At 44.2% G+C, this 12,413-nt stretch overlaps 1 protein-coding gene and 2 long non-coding RNA genes across 5 annotated transcripts in view; 1 reads left to right on the forward strand and 2 right to left on the reverse strand.

Annotated features, from left to right (window-relative positions):
• nfatc2a (nuclear factor of activated T cells 2a) overlaps positions 1-12,413 on the forward strand; it is a 29,531-nt gene that overhangs the window by 3,969 nt on the left and 13,149 nt on the right. Inside the window, exons 3-7 of one of the 3 annotated variants that reach the window (XM_008319043.3) lie at positions 2,305-2,970; positions 5,870-6,800; positions 6,908-7,076; positions 10,922-11,124; positions 11,258-11,430. In XM_008319043.3, the coding sequence (XP_008317265.2) occupies positions 2,913-2,970; positions 5,870-6,800; positions 6,908-7,076; positions 10,922-11,124; positions 11,258-11,430 (1,534 nt within the window). In that variant the 5' untranslated portion in view covers positions 2,305-2,912. Of the gene's footprint in view, positions 1-2,304; positions 2,971-4,229; positions 4,611-5,869; positions 6,801-6,907; positions 7,077-10,921; positions 11,125-11,257; positions 11,431-12,413 lie in introns of those variants that run through there. The other 2 variants (XM_008319041.3, XM_008319042.3) reach the window with 2 other exon arrangements.
• Positions 3,722-5,548, reverse strand: LOC107989151 (uncharacterized). The gene is made up of 3 exons (XR_001760674.2): positions 4,535-5,548; positions 4,226-4,326; positions 3,722-3,905 (listed from the first exon to the last, which is right to left on the reverse strand). It is a non-coding gene; the product is annotated as an uncharacterized LOC107989151 (long non-coding RNA).
• LOC112487621 (uncharacterized) lies at positions 7,915-12,407 on the reverse strand. The gene is made up of 3 exons (XR_003050885.1): positions 11,374-12,407; positions 10,934-11,095; positions 7,915-10,577 (listed from the first exon to the last, which is right to left on the reverse strand). It is a non-coding gene; the product is annotated as an uncharacterized LOC112487621 (long non-coding RNA).

Here is a 12,413-nt window from a genome sequence, read left to right on the forward strand (position 1 = left end):
CTGTGCCAGGACTGATTCACTGCAGAGGCTTCAGTACACACACATTCTATGTTCTACTGCAGACGTTGGCTTGTCCCTGATCTCGCTGGTGTCGCTGGAGCTGGACCGTGTGTGCTCAGCCATGGCTGTTAAACTGAGGTGGAAGTGTGGGAAGTGTGTCCTTTCTGTGGGTTAGTGACTAATTTCATGAATTCTTTAGAATTATCTGGAAATGACCTGATCACATCTGTACAAACACATGTTTGTTTGGTTTGTTTTTGGCTGAGGCACATAAAGAATTCAGAGCATTTGCTGATTAAAAGACAGGAAGTTTCAAAAGTGAAGCCCACTAATCCAAGTTGTATCTAAGTTTCTAGAGCATTTTATTTTTGTAATTTATCTTTGTGGACATGTTTCAATGTCGACGAAGTCTTGTTTTGGAAATGATACAAAATTGGCCTAAGAAAAGGAATGTCTCTTTCACGACTGTCCCCCAAAACACCACTTGTAACTTGGTTATTTGAGTCAGTGAAGAATTTTTGTAGGTGTGCGGAGTCTTCACCGCTAGTTTCAGGTCTTCTCAGTGGTCACTAAGTCAACAGACCATAAATCATGGTGGTAGATGAATTAGTAATAGTGTTATTGACTGGTTGACCCTCTATGTCATCAATAGAGGGTCAACCAGTCAATAACACAATTTCAACAGAGTCTGTTGAGTCAGAACCTGGGTGAAGAAAAGTGTGATAATGAACCTACTGTATGTGAAAAAGCCATGCTAACATCCAGTCTGTGGTGGATGCTGGAACCAGGACCTTGACCGTGTGGGGATGTTCTCCCATGAGCTCACTCAGACGTTAGATAATACTGTGGAGCTGGCAGCAGGGTCTGTGGAGAATCTTCAGACGGACTTCTGCAGACGCTGCAGTAACAAAAACAGCCCCCGTGGATAAAGCTGAGCGAGGCAGTTAACAGGGACGACCCATAACACTGGGCTGGGCTGTAGGAGAGACCAGATATTATAGAAGTACGTGACAGAAGGTGTGGATTTGTTTGTCGTTCAGTTTGATTTGTATTCTTAAAGATCAATAATCATTTCAGTTTGATCTAACATTGGATCTGCAGTAACAAACATGTCAAGACAGTGGAGCAGTGGTTGGTGCTATTGCCTTACAGCAAGATGACAGTTTGCTGGTTTGATCCCGGTTGTTTAAGGATCTGTGAGCTATAATACAAGTACATATTTATATATATATAATTTATTAGTATGTAAGATAAAATATATGATATTTTATTCTTAACGTCGATGTCATTACTCTTTCTAAACTCAGAGAATACTTTCCACAGTCTTTGTTGGGATATATTCAGTACAGAGTACATCTCACCAGCTCAGGAAGTAATTCAAAGTACTGAAAGTGTACTTTGGCTTCTCCAGCTGACTATTCTACAGCTTCCGTTCCTGGAGAGTATGTTGTCAACATCACAGGTTATTCTCCTGGTGCCGTTTTCAAACTCTGTTTTTGGACAGCAGGCTGTGTGGACGACTTCCTGAACTCAAACACACACGTACGGTTACACATCAGAACCTGTCCATTATGACTGGTTAACCGACAACATGTATTTACACTCGTTCAGTATAAGGTATTGAGTACATCTGGAGTACTGTATACTGTAGTATGTGTTGTATTTGACTGCATATGAAGTAAAATAAGAGTCAGTATGTGGGATCCACCAGAGGGTGATCACTGGGCTGTAGGATCACATGATGGTTGTTGGGTTGTTGTAAGACCCTAGAGGCCAATGCAGGAACTGCAATCGTACATCATAGTGAAAGCCATGTGTTCTGGTGAAAGTCTCGGTGACCTCTAGTACCTTTCAAGTGCTGACACAGAAAACCACAGCACGATAAACAGCTAATGAAGTACTAAACCGTAGAACAGCACGGGAGACTCTTACGAGTCCTACGAGTGTGGATTAGTCCAAAATACACGTTTTTACTTTAACTACAGTACTAAAAAACTTTCCATGTGACCATCCTGGGGTCGGTCTACAGCCTCTTAACTCGGTACACGAAGATACTGCGAATTTCCATTAGGACATGAACATGTGCTGTCGCTTCTTCCCTCGATGGAAACAACGCTGTTTCCTTTATTTCCATGTTTGAAAGCTGTTGTGAACTCACTCCAAATAAACATTTTACAACTGTCTGGTCTTTCTCTCAAATTAGAAGTGGACTGGGCTTGGTTCGGTCCGGTTCGTGTACTGTAGAGTGTCCTGTCATCAGACTTCATTACTGTCTCTCTCTCTCTCTCTCCCTCTCTCTCTCAGTCATTCCTTCATCCCCACAATGAGGTTCTTGTGTGCTACTGTCTGAGAGAAGCCGCAGAAATGCCTTGGCGCAGGAGCCGGAGACGTCATGGATTCCTGAGTGTGGGGCTTTGCAGGAAAGCCCTGAGTCTCCGACATGGAGCGGCTCCAGGTTTCCATGGCAAAGGCGCACAAACAGGAGGAAACACTGAGGGAATCCCGTTATTTTACAGCGTTGGACCATTATAAACACCCAGAGCGGGGAAGGAAGCCGCTCTTGATGCTTCAAGTAATCCTTATAGAGCTGTAGGAAGGAGGACCTCATACCAGAGGAGAACAGAGAGAGCTGGAGCTGGAGCTGGAGCTGGAGCTGGAGCTGGAACTGGAGCTGGAGCTGGAGCTGGACAAGCTGCGACTCTTTCAGCAGAACAGGCGCAGCAGCCGCGGCTACAACCTCCGTCTAGGTCCCCGCTGCCCTTTTTTTATTATTATTTATTAATTTATTTTTTAAAATCTTTTTCAGACAGTTTTTTTTTTGATGGACATGGTTGAGAGAGGAGACTAATTTTTTTTTTTAGTTTTTTTTACATTTTTGCATTCTTTTTCTCCACTCTTCCCTTTTTCTCCAGATGTTCAGGGAAACTTGGAGGTTGGCACAGTACCACACCATGAGGTCGATGGATCAAGGTACTGCTGAAGTGTTGTGATTATCTGGTAATCAACCCATTTGATCTCTACTGTAACAGCATGAGCCGTGTTAGTGTTAATGTGACAGAACCGGACCGGACCGATGTGGTCCGGTCCGACAGGGAGAGACATTTGAAGATTTTTAAATTCAATGAAGCAGAGAGTAAGTTTGATTATTATTATTATATCTGGGTTCATAGTTAAATTAAATGCTAATGTAGATAGAATTTAAGAAAAAAACGGGAAAAAAAACAACCAACGCCAGGGAGTTAAGGTCATTTTTAAGTTATGTCATTTTTGACACGTGACATATTTTCTTATAAAAAGTCGATTGTAAAAATAATCTTGGTTTTCCCGCAGATGTTACACAACCAACAGATGTTGTTTTCTAGTCTTTCGCCAAGAGATTCCGTTCCGTCTGCGTAACGTCCGTTGACACCGGATCGTGTTAAAAATGTCTTTAATTCACACCGGGACAGAGTGTGTTGTGAATGGCTGTACATCCGTGGTGTAGTGCTGACAGAGCACGGCGGGTGTCAGGCTTCAACCGAGGAGGAACACCCTGGTGTGTACGCACTGCCTCGTGCGTAAATACGGGGGATTCCCTCCGCTGGAGCTGGGTTTCTCTGGCGACTATAAACAGACCATCAAGTCCGTTTGTCTGTATCCACATGTGGCCTGCAGGCGGTAGGAGAAGGAGGGCTGGGAGAGACAGAGACAGAGACAGAGACAGAGACAGAGAGAGCTAAAATACTGCTGCTGCTGCTCCGTGGTAGATGTTCCAGATCAGCTGCACCCTGCTGTGTCACTGCAGCGTGTCCAACACCCGGGGGCAGCATTAGGCTGCAGTCACGGTTGCAGCGGTGGCTTCTGACGACGATCAAGTTGCGTCACCGTTGGCTTTGTTTTCGTCACCTGGACATAAAGTTAGTTTCCTGTTGAAAGTGTTAACAGTGGTAAATAGATAACAATGATTTTACAGTAATATTTCTGTATATATTTATAAAGTTCAGAGTCGACACACCATTATTACAGAGCAACAGTAGTTTAAGTATGACCAAATATACGCCATTTTAGTAATAATGATATATATTTATATATATATTTATATATACGTATAAGAGTTGGACACATCAATGCATTGATATGTGTTACTATCATACTGTAGTCAATATATTTAGTAGTAGTATGCTTCAGTCATGTGTAAATATATATATATTTATACACATATATACTGTATATCGCCCACACCCACCTGTTCCTCTTGTTGTCTCTCACAGACAGCGTCACCTCTGCACTGACAGGCGCGATCGCACTCAAAACACAGTTGCGCGTTCACTCCGAAAATTGACCCGCCTTCATGTGCAACCGAAGTGAACCAGGAAACAGACAGACAGTCACCCATGTATCACTTGACACTTGTGCAGCTTTTCCAAATTCACTGCAGCAGCAGCAGCAGCAGCCAGTAAGACAGGGATCCAGCCCCCCTCCACACAACATTAGACAGATGACATCTTTTTACGACGACAAAGAGTTAGAGGCAGAGCTGAGTGAAGTCACCTACCCTGATGAGGACCTGGAGTTTGACTACTTGTTTGAGTATGAACCACCTTGCAGCGACTTTGCTGCGGGAGACCAAGGTTTGTCCGAGGCTTTTGTTTTGGTTCTTGACGCCCTCTCTTCTGTCTGCTCCGCGTGTCTCTCTGTTGTGTCCTAGCCGTGGACAACTGACTCTGTGTGGGGGGTTATTGTGTATTTAGGTAAAATTCAGAAATACAGGAAGTGAATTAAGACGGCGACTTGAAGTGTCTGTGACAAAAGCCACGTGAGAATGTTGTCAACACGAGGTGAAGGGTTGATGGTCAGGGGGTTTGTGGGATTGATCTGATCTTTGTTTACTTATTGGTGCACATCAAGATCAGAATTTGTCAAGTCTTGGGGTTTTTTTGTGTGATTTTCTGCAGGTGTTAAACCACATGTGCATGTTTGTATAAGTGTGTAATGGTTTAGGTTTGTTGTTAGGTGTGAAAAAAAAATACAATTCTTTGCAGAAAGTAGAACCAAATGGAACCAAACCTTTCAGTTGTTTGATAGAAATGCAGTCAGTTGCAGGTCACAAAGTGGGGAAGTGGTTGGAGCTTTTGCCTTACAGTCGAGAGATCATTTACATGTTCTCACTGTATGTACGTGAGTTTTCTCTCTTTCCTCTTTCTGAGGTTTACTCCCGCAACCTTAAAAAGGTGCAGAGTTAGGTCAAATGTTGGTGTGAAATTGACTGTTGGTGTGAATTTGAGTGTGAATTACTGAGATTAAATTCAACATTTTAATTTCTTAATAACTAGAAAATTAATTATATATTTCTGGACTTGGTACATTTACACCAATACACACAGAACAAAAATTTGTCATTGGTATTTAAACCATCTGTGGCGAGCAGCGGGTGCTTTCAGGAGCGCCCGGGGAGCGAGGGAATTTTTGCTGCTTCCTCGACACACCACAGTCAGCCAGGGTGGGATTCCAATAACAAGCCTGAGTCTCAGCTTTGTGCTTAATATCGTGCTTCGGTGTAATATGGTGTAATAGTCAAGTTGACTTTGTTGCCAAGACAAGATTCATTCATTTTTATGAGTCAGAATTTTTTGTAAAAACATGACAAACTTAAAAATGTTACATTTTTGTAAATGATTATTTAAACTCTGACAAGAAGGAATTCTCTGAGTGTGTTTAGACTTTAATATGTGGACTAATATGTTCTTATTATTTACCTGGAGAAAAAAAAATTTTAATCCATCTTGGATTTTTTTCTTCACCTTGTTTTGTTGGAGTAATAGAATGTAGTTAGAGTTCTGACAACATTTTTCAAGTTTGTTAAAAAAAAAAAAAAATGGTTTGTTTACAGATGACCCCAATCTTGCACCTCACAAAGTCCTCGGTCCTGAGTCTGAGCAGGCCTTCCCTCTGGAGCAGGCCTCGTCTTTTGGCATCAAGTCCTGCAGACCGTCCTACGGTGAACACAACACTGAGGTTCAGTCAGGATATGAGCACCAGGAGGCTCGGCACTACCTGGACAGCACCCGCCCCGCAGGCCTGGCTCTGAGCCCGCGGATTGAGATCACACCGTCCCGTGAGCACTACAACCATGTTCGGGACTCCCTGCAGAACCAGCACCTAAACATCAGCCCCAGACCCACGCTCACCGTCCCAGGCCATGACAACCTTGCCTACCGTGAGCCCCAGTGCCTGAGTCCAGCCAGTAGCAACTCCTCCACCAGCTGGCACTCAGAGAGCTACTCCCCCTGGGCTTCTCCCTGTGTCTCCCCCAGCAGTGTTCAAAACCCAGGAGACCTCTGCCCCCGCTTGCAGAACATTCACACTGGCTCCCCACGCACCTCCCCAGGTACATCTCCACACACCAGCCTGGCTGAGGACGGCCTGGGTCGCCGCTCACCTTCTTCCAGACCGGGCTCCCGCTCCACCTCCCCACAGGGAAAACGTACCTACGACATGTACAGGAATCCGACTCTGGCCCCTGGGCACCGCTCACGCAGTCCCTCGCCCCACGGTGGCCAGGAGGAGCACAACTTAAATGCCCACTATACACACAGCACCCTGACTGATGCCATGAACGGCTTTGGCACGGTGCAGCCAGGCCTGGTGCCCACCAAAATAGTCAAGACGTCCAACCAGCTTTACACTCTGTACCCGGAGAACCACGGTGACGGCAATTACTTGGTTCCCAGTGAACAGGACATGAAAACCAAACCAGCAGCAGAACCTTTCTTTGTTATCCCCCAGATCTGGTCCAAGCCACTGGTTTCCAGCATCTGCAGGTAAATGGAGCAGAAAGCTGCAGTTTTTAGTTTACTTTTTTACTGTCAGTGTTTGATTCATTCTCATGTTCTGTACCCTTTCCTCTTTTTTTTTTCTGGTTCTGTAGCATCCCTGTGGCTTCTCTGCCTCCTCTGGAGTGGCCCATTCCAAGTCGAACAGATCAGTATGAGCTCAACATTGAAGTGCAGCCTAAGCCTCACCACAGAGCCCACTACGAGACAGAAGGAAGCAGGGGGGCAGTTAAAGCCCCGACAGGAGGACACCCTGTAATACAGGTAACCTCAGACACACACACTCTGCTGAGCCAAGCGTCGCGTCCACTGAGTCGTAAAGACTAAAAATATTCAAGAATTCTTGTTGACATATGTCCTACCCCCTGTAGGGGGTGCTGTGGAGCAGAGTTAGTGCTAAGTCGAGTGTACAGCTAACTGAATCTAACCGTCTCACTCATTCAAAACACATTCTACAAAAACAAGATGAATATTTAGGTTGTGGTGACGACATGGAAGAGAGGCTAAACACAGCAAACGCTTCTGTGAAACTGTACGTGTTTGTCAAAACATTAACATTAAACCCAGTCTGGATGGCATAACATAATCTTTATAGTTTTCCTGAAGTAAAAATGTTTTATTGAGTGATTTATTATTTACAATAGTCTCCTCTGAGGTTTGACTAACCAAAGCTAACTATGTTAACCAACCCAGATGGGTGAAATGCCAGCTTCACATCGTTTCACTTGCTTTACTGCCACCTTCTGGTTGCTCTTTTTCGACAAGCTAAAATTTCCACTTGGAGGTATTCCAATTTCTTACATAAAAAAAGGAAGAATACAAACAAAAAACATGAAACAAAGATAGCAGTGTCACTGCTAATGAACAAAACCACCCTATTCATAAACTGCTAATGAACAAAACCACCCTATTCTTAAGTTTCTTCTTCTTTTTATTCTTAAGTAGTATTTTTATTTACTTTTAAGTCCCCAATACCATACTTTTAAATTAGTTAATTTTATTTTGCTGGTACCTAGATGTGATCTGTCATCAGACGTTAACTGAAGTATCCATTCGACTCTAAGGGAAAGGCTCACTTTTTTTTCCTTTTTCTTACTCAGACACTCAGCAGTGGTGTTTTTACTGCCCTTGCTCAGCAGCAGTGACTCTGTGTGAGTTCCTCTACTTTCCCTTTTTACACAAAACCAATCATGGCCGCCCCAGACTTATGATGCGGTATGAGTTCAAAATTGAACTCAGGTCAGTGAGCAACACAGACTTTCACTACCGCTGCTGCTGCTGCTGCTGCTGCTGCTGCTGCTGCTGCTGCTGCTGCTGCTGCTGTTGCTGTTGTTCACCCTGACCACAAAGCAGATCTGTGTTCATGTCGTCCCCGACTTCCTCTTACACACTGCTTTGGTGAGTGTGTGGAGCTGACTTCAAGCCCCTCTCAGCTGGCAGGCTAGGAAGTAAAAGTGTGTCAGGAAGCTTCACCTGGGTTGTCTGTTGGACAAAGTCAAAACTTTATTTATAGTCTTGGCCAGACAAACTCTTTCTCCAGCTGTGAGCTATCCTTCGGTTTGTTTCTCAAGGGAAAATTCTTTTGATTTGAGAGACAGAGAGACAACATCAAGCCGTGTCCACATCGAGCAACGATAAACTGAAAGTTGCCATTTTAGACCTAATCAGTCGCACGGGAGCTGTGGGTTAATTGAGTCAAATGAACGTTCCTAGAAATGAAACCGAAAGACAAACAACAGCAGGTAGATGTACGTGTTTCACAGAAGTTTTTATTTGAGACTAATCCAAACGCCAGAATTATTGATATGGGAAAAATGTGTCATCTTAATTAAATTAAATAATAAATATTCCCAGGGCGCAATTAGGTTGTAAACGAGGTCATGGACGACACGTATTAACCGACCGAAACTGTTTGAATTTCTTCATACCTCCCAATGGATACTACTGAGATATTGATTTAATAAGCTCCTAATAACAGCCTTATCAACAGGCGTGTGCTGTGACGCACAGACGCAGGTGTTCAGTGTAAGTGAAAAACCACCCTCACACAACACATCTGTAATGCCCTGAGGCTTTACTGGTGCAGAAACACTAGTCCGGCTCAGTGTTTCCTGATGTTGGGTTGGCTCAATACGTGGATCGCAGCGGTGGATAAGGACATGAAATGAGTTTTGAGCAGGAACTTGCAGCAGTTCCCTTGACTTGGAAACGTTTTCATGTCGTTTTGACAGTAACCTGGATTCTGACTCTAAACCTCGGTGAATTACCTCACACTACATTCAGGGAACTGAGCATAGAATTCATTTCACTGACTTTGATAGGAACTTGACTCAAACTCTATTTGGGTTTTTATGTCGTAGCTTGGAATCTGACACAGAACCTAGTGAAGACTCAACCCAGATTTGACCCAGAATTGTCTTAGAATTCCCGAAAACCTACGACTCCAGCTGCAATCGTTTTTTTAATTTGCTAGATCTGGACTTATTATATTAAATTTATTTGATATTTGATTTTTTCCACCAGTCCATACCAGATGTAAGGCTCGATCGTTCACCTCTGGTTTGATTAATGTTAGAGAAGAAGAAGAAAAAGGCTAGAGCTAATATTGCTAAAAATCAAATTCAAACAGAAAACAAACACACACAGAGTTCAGAGACCAATGATCCAGGAGGACATTCACCTCAAATCCCCGGTCACCGTGGCAACACTGCCAGAGCTGTTTATGTTAGAGATATTATAAAATCATTGGAATTAAAACCTTCACAGGTTTCTTTTCCATTTACTGCCCATCCCCAGAAGTCCTGGCCCTGAGGTCAGTTTGCCCCGCGCTGCCAGACCAATCAGATGGTCAGGGCTCACCAGCCACGAGTCACGAGTGCACTCCCTCACCTCATCTTCCTCTCCTCTCCCCTCCTCCCTCCCCCTCCTCCCTGTGTTTTTCCTCGCTCCTTTCCTCGACACTACATACACTCTGTTACTGTCCCAGCTATGCCGCGCTCCACTTTATTTTTCCTACGCCGCTCTCTGTCATGACTCACTGCCCCTGCCTCTGCCATGACAACCGGCCGAGGGCTCACGTGGCTCGCAGAGTGTTTGCAGTGGACTCCGTCCGTCCGTCCGTCCGTCCGTCTGTCTCAGCCCGTGTGTCAGATACCTGGAACTGGACCCTACACACTCATTCATGTTACCATAGTGTCTGCGTGAAAACCAGCAGCAGCTGTGAGCTCTGACGGTTGCAGCCACACCAAATCTTGCTTTCTTGCTGTGCCCGGGGGTTTCTCTTTCAAAATCTGGAATGTTGGCGGTTCGATACCCAGCCCCTCCAGTCCACATGCCAACAGGCAAAACACTTTTACCACCGGCTGCTCTCGGAATGAAATGAAGCCGAACGTGAAGGTTTATGCAAATGTGTGATCATAAAAAAAGAACTCTGCAGCACGTGAAGTATGAAGACCTAACATGATTTTTTTTATTGGTCGGCACAAAAAAAAAAATGCACACACACACACACACACACTGAATCTCTCTTTTGGAGGACGGCCTTTTTGCAGTGATGCCGGTGCTTTACCGTTGTGCACACGGTTCATTGTGTAACAAAGGTTATGCACCTGAGTCTGTGACTACAGCAGCGTTTGTGTAGATGCAGCTTGATGCCTTGTGGTTTTTGCAGGTTTCCTTCGGAGTTACTCTCAGGTGGAAAGTGACATCTCTAACCGCTTCATCCTCTTTATCAGTTCCTATTTTTGTTCTTAACTTTTTTGGTTTCTGAAGCAGGGCGGTTGAGGAGGTGTTAACATTAAATGTATTTTTAGTGAGTCATTGATTTCTAATATTTGCAGTATCCAGTTTTAGTTTAAGTCTGTACGGTGTCAGCCGTGTGCCGGCTTCCGTTTAAGGCTGTTTATACATGTGGAACTCATACAGTTTCGCAACCACTGGGGGGAAAAAACCACATCTGGAAATGTAGAGGCTGAGCACAAGGCTATGAAACAGCACAACCAGAATTGAATCTTCTCCCTTTTACCTGCTCCTTTACAGTGTCTTATTCTATTAAAAATATTTTTAAAAATTTAAGTGAAAGTAAAATATAATTTCCTGTTCGTTGACAGTTACATGGATACAGAGGCAAGGAGCCGCTGGGGCTGCAGATCTTCATAGGTACCGCAGACGAGCGCATCCTCAAACCTCACGCCTTCTACCAAGTTCACCGCATCACCGGCAAGACGGTCACCACCACCAGCTACGAGAAGATCGTCAATGGCACCAAAGTCCTTGAGATCCCGCTGGAGCCAAAGAACAACATGAAAGCAATGTGAGGACAGTCACAGACAACAAACAACAACCATGAAAGCAATGTGAGGACAGTCACAGCTGTTATTAAAAAAACACAAAAAAACTTAATGTTGTTCTTTCATCACTGAGTTTCCATATTTGTGTTTCATTAGAATCGACTGCGCCGGGATCCTCAAGCTCAGAAATGCGGACATCGAGCTGAGGAAGGGTGAGACGGACGTGGGCCGGAAAAACACCCGGGTTCGCCTTGTGTTCCGTGTCCACATACCTCAGCCTGGTGGACAGCACATCTCTCTCCAAGCAGCTTCCAATCCCATTGAGTGCTGTAAGGAACGTCCATCCATTATCTACTGCTTATTCCTTCGCTCAGGGTCTGGGGGGGGTGTTGTAAATCCTGTACAGTCCGACAGTCCATTCACGCTCACATTCACGCCTAGGGTCATTTTAGAGCAGTGGTTTTCAAGCTTGGGGTCGTGAACCCACCTAGGGTCCCATCTAATTTTGAATGGGGTCGTCGGAAATTCAATTTTAAAAAATTACTACTAAAAATGTTTTTTCAACTAATCATTATTCTTTTTTAAAATGATGATGTGAAACACCACACACAACTGCGATCACTTTCATGACGATAGACTGAGATCGTGTGATTGCACAGCTGCAAAAATGTCTCTGGGGTCGCCAGAAATTTGTGATGTCAAAATAGGACCACAGGCCAAAAAATGGTCAGGAACCACGGTTTTAGAGTCTATGATCAACCTGATTCTTTAAAGTCCATGCTTTTAGAGAAGACCAGAGAACTCACACACAGTAAAACATAGAGTTGGTCCACGATAAACACATTTTACACATTTCCTTTTTTTTTTAAATACAGTGGCTGATTTGTGAAGCCTGTTTTTCTGCCTGATATAGTTACAAACAAGACTTTATACAGAATAAACACGATTTCAAAAAAAGGGAACCTGCATTCAAATCAGTTAGGAGCCGTGTTGATAGTCCGGACGCCGGGGCACAAAGACATCTCTATGCAAACAGGGCGTCTGTCCACTGGGTGGGTCGGGCCTGTGTCAGTGTCAGTGTCTGTTTACCTGTCTGTGTGCGTGCGGTAGTAAAGTCTGTTTGTGAACATCAGTGCCTGTGTACACAGTGTTATTAAAGCACCTGGTGTAATCACGGCTCAAACAAGAAGCTGTCTTTATCTGGCTTCAACCAACACAAAATATGTCATCAGTCATATTCACCGAGCAGCTACAGACAGAGAGACAGACAGACAGACAGGCAGAGAGACAGACAGACAGACAGACAGACAGA

The sequence above is a fragment of the Cynoglossus semilaevis genome, chromosome 10 (genome assembly GCF_000523025.1).
Source record: "Cynoglossus semilaevis isolate Cse_v1.0 chromosome 10, Cse_v1.0, whole genome shotgun sequence".
Taxonomy (NCBI): Eukaryota; Metazoa; Chordata; class Actinopteri; order Pleuronectiformes; family Cynoglossidae; genus Cynoglossus; species Cynoglossus semilaevis.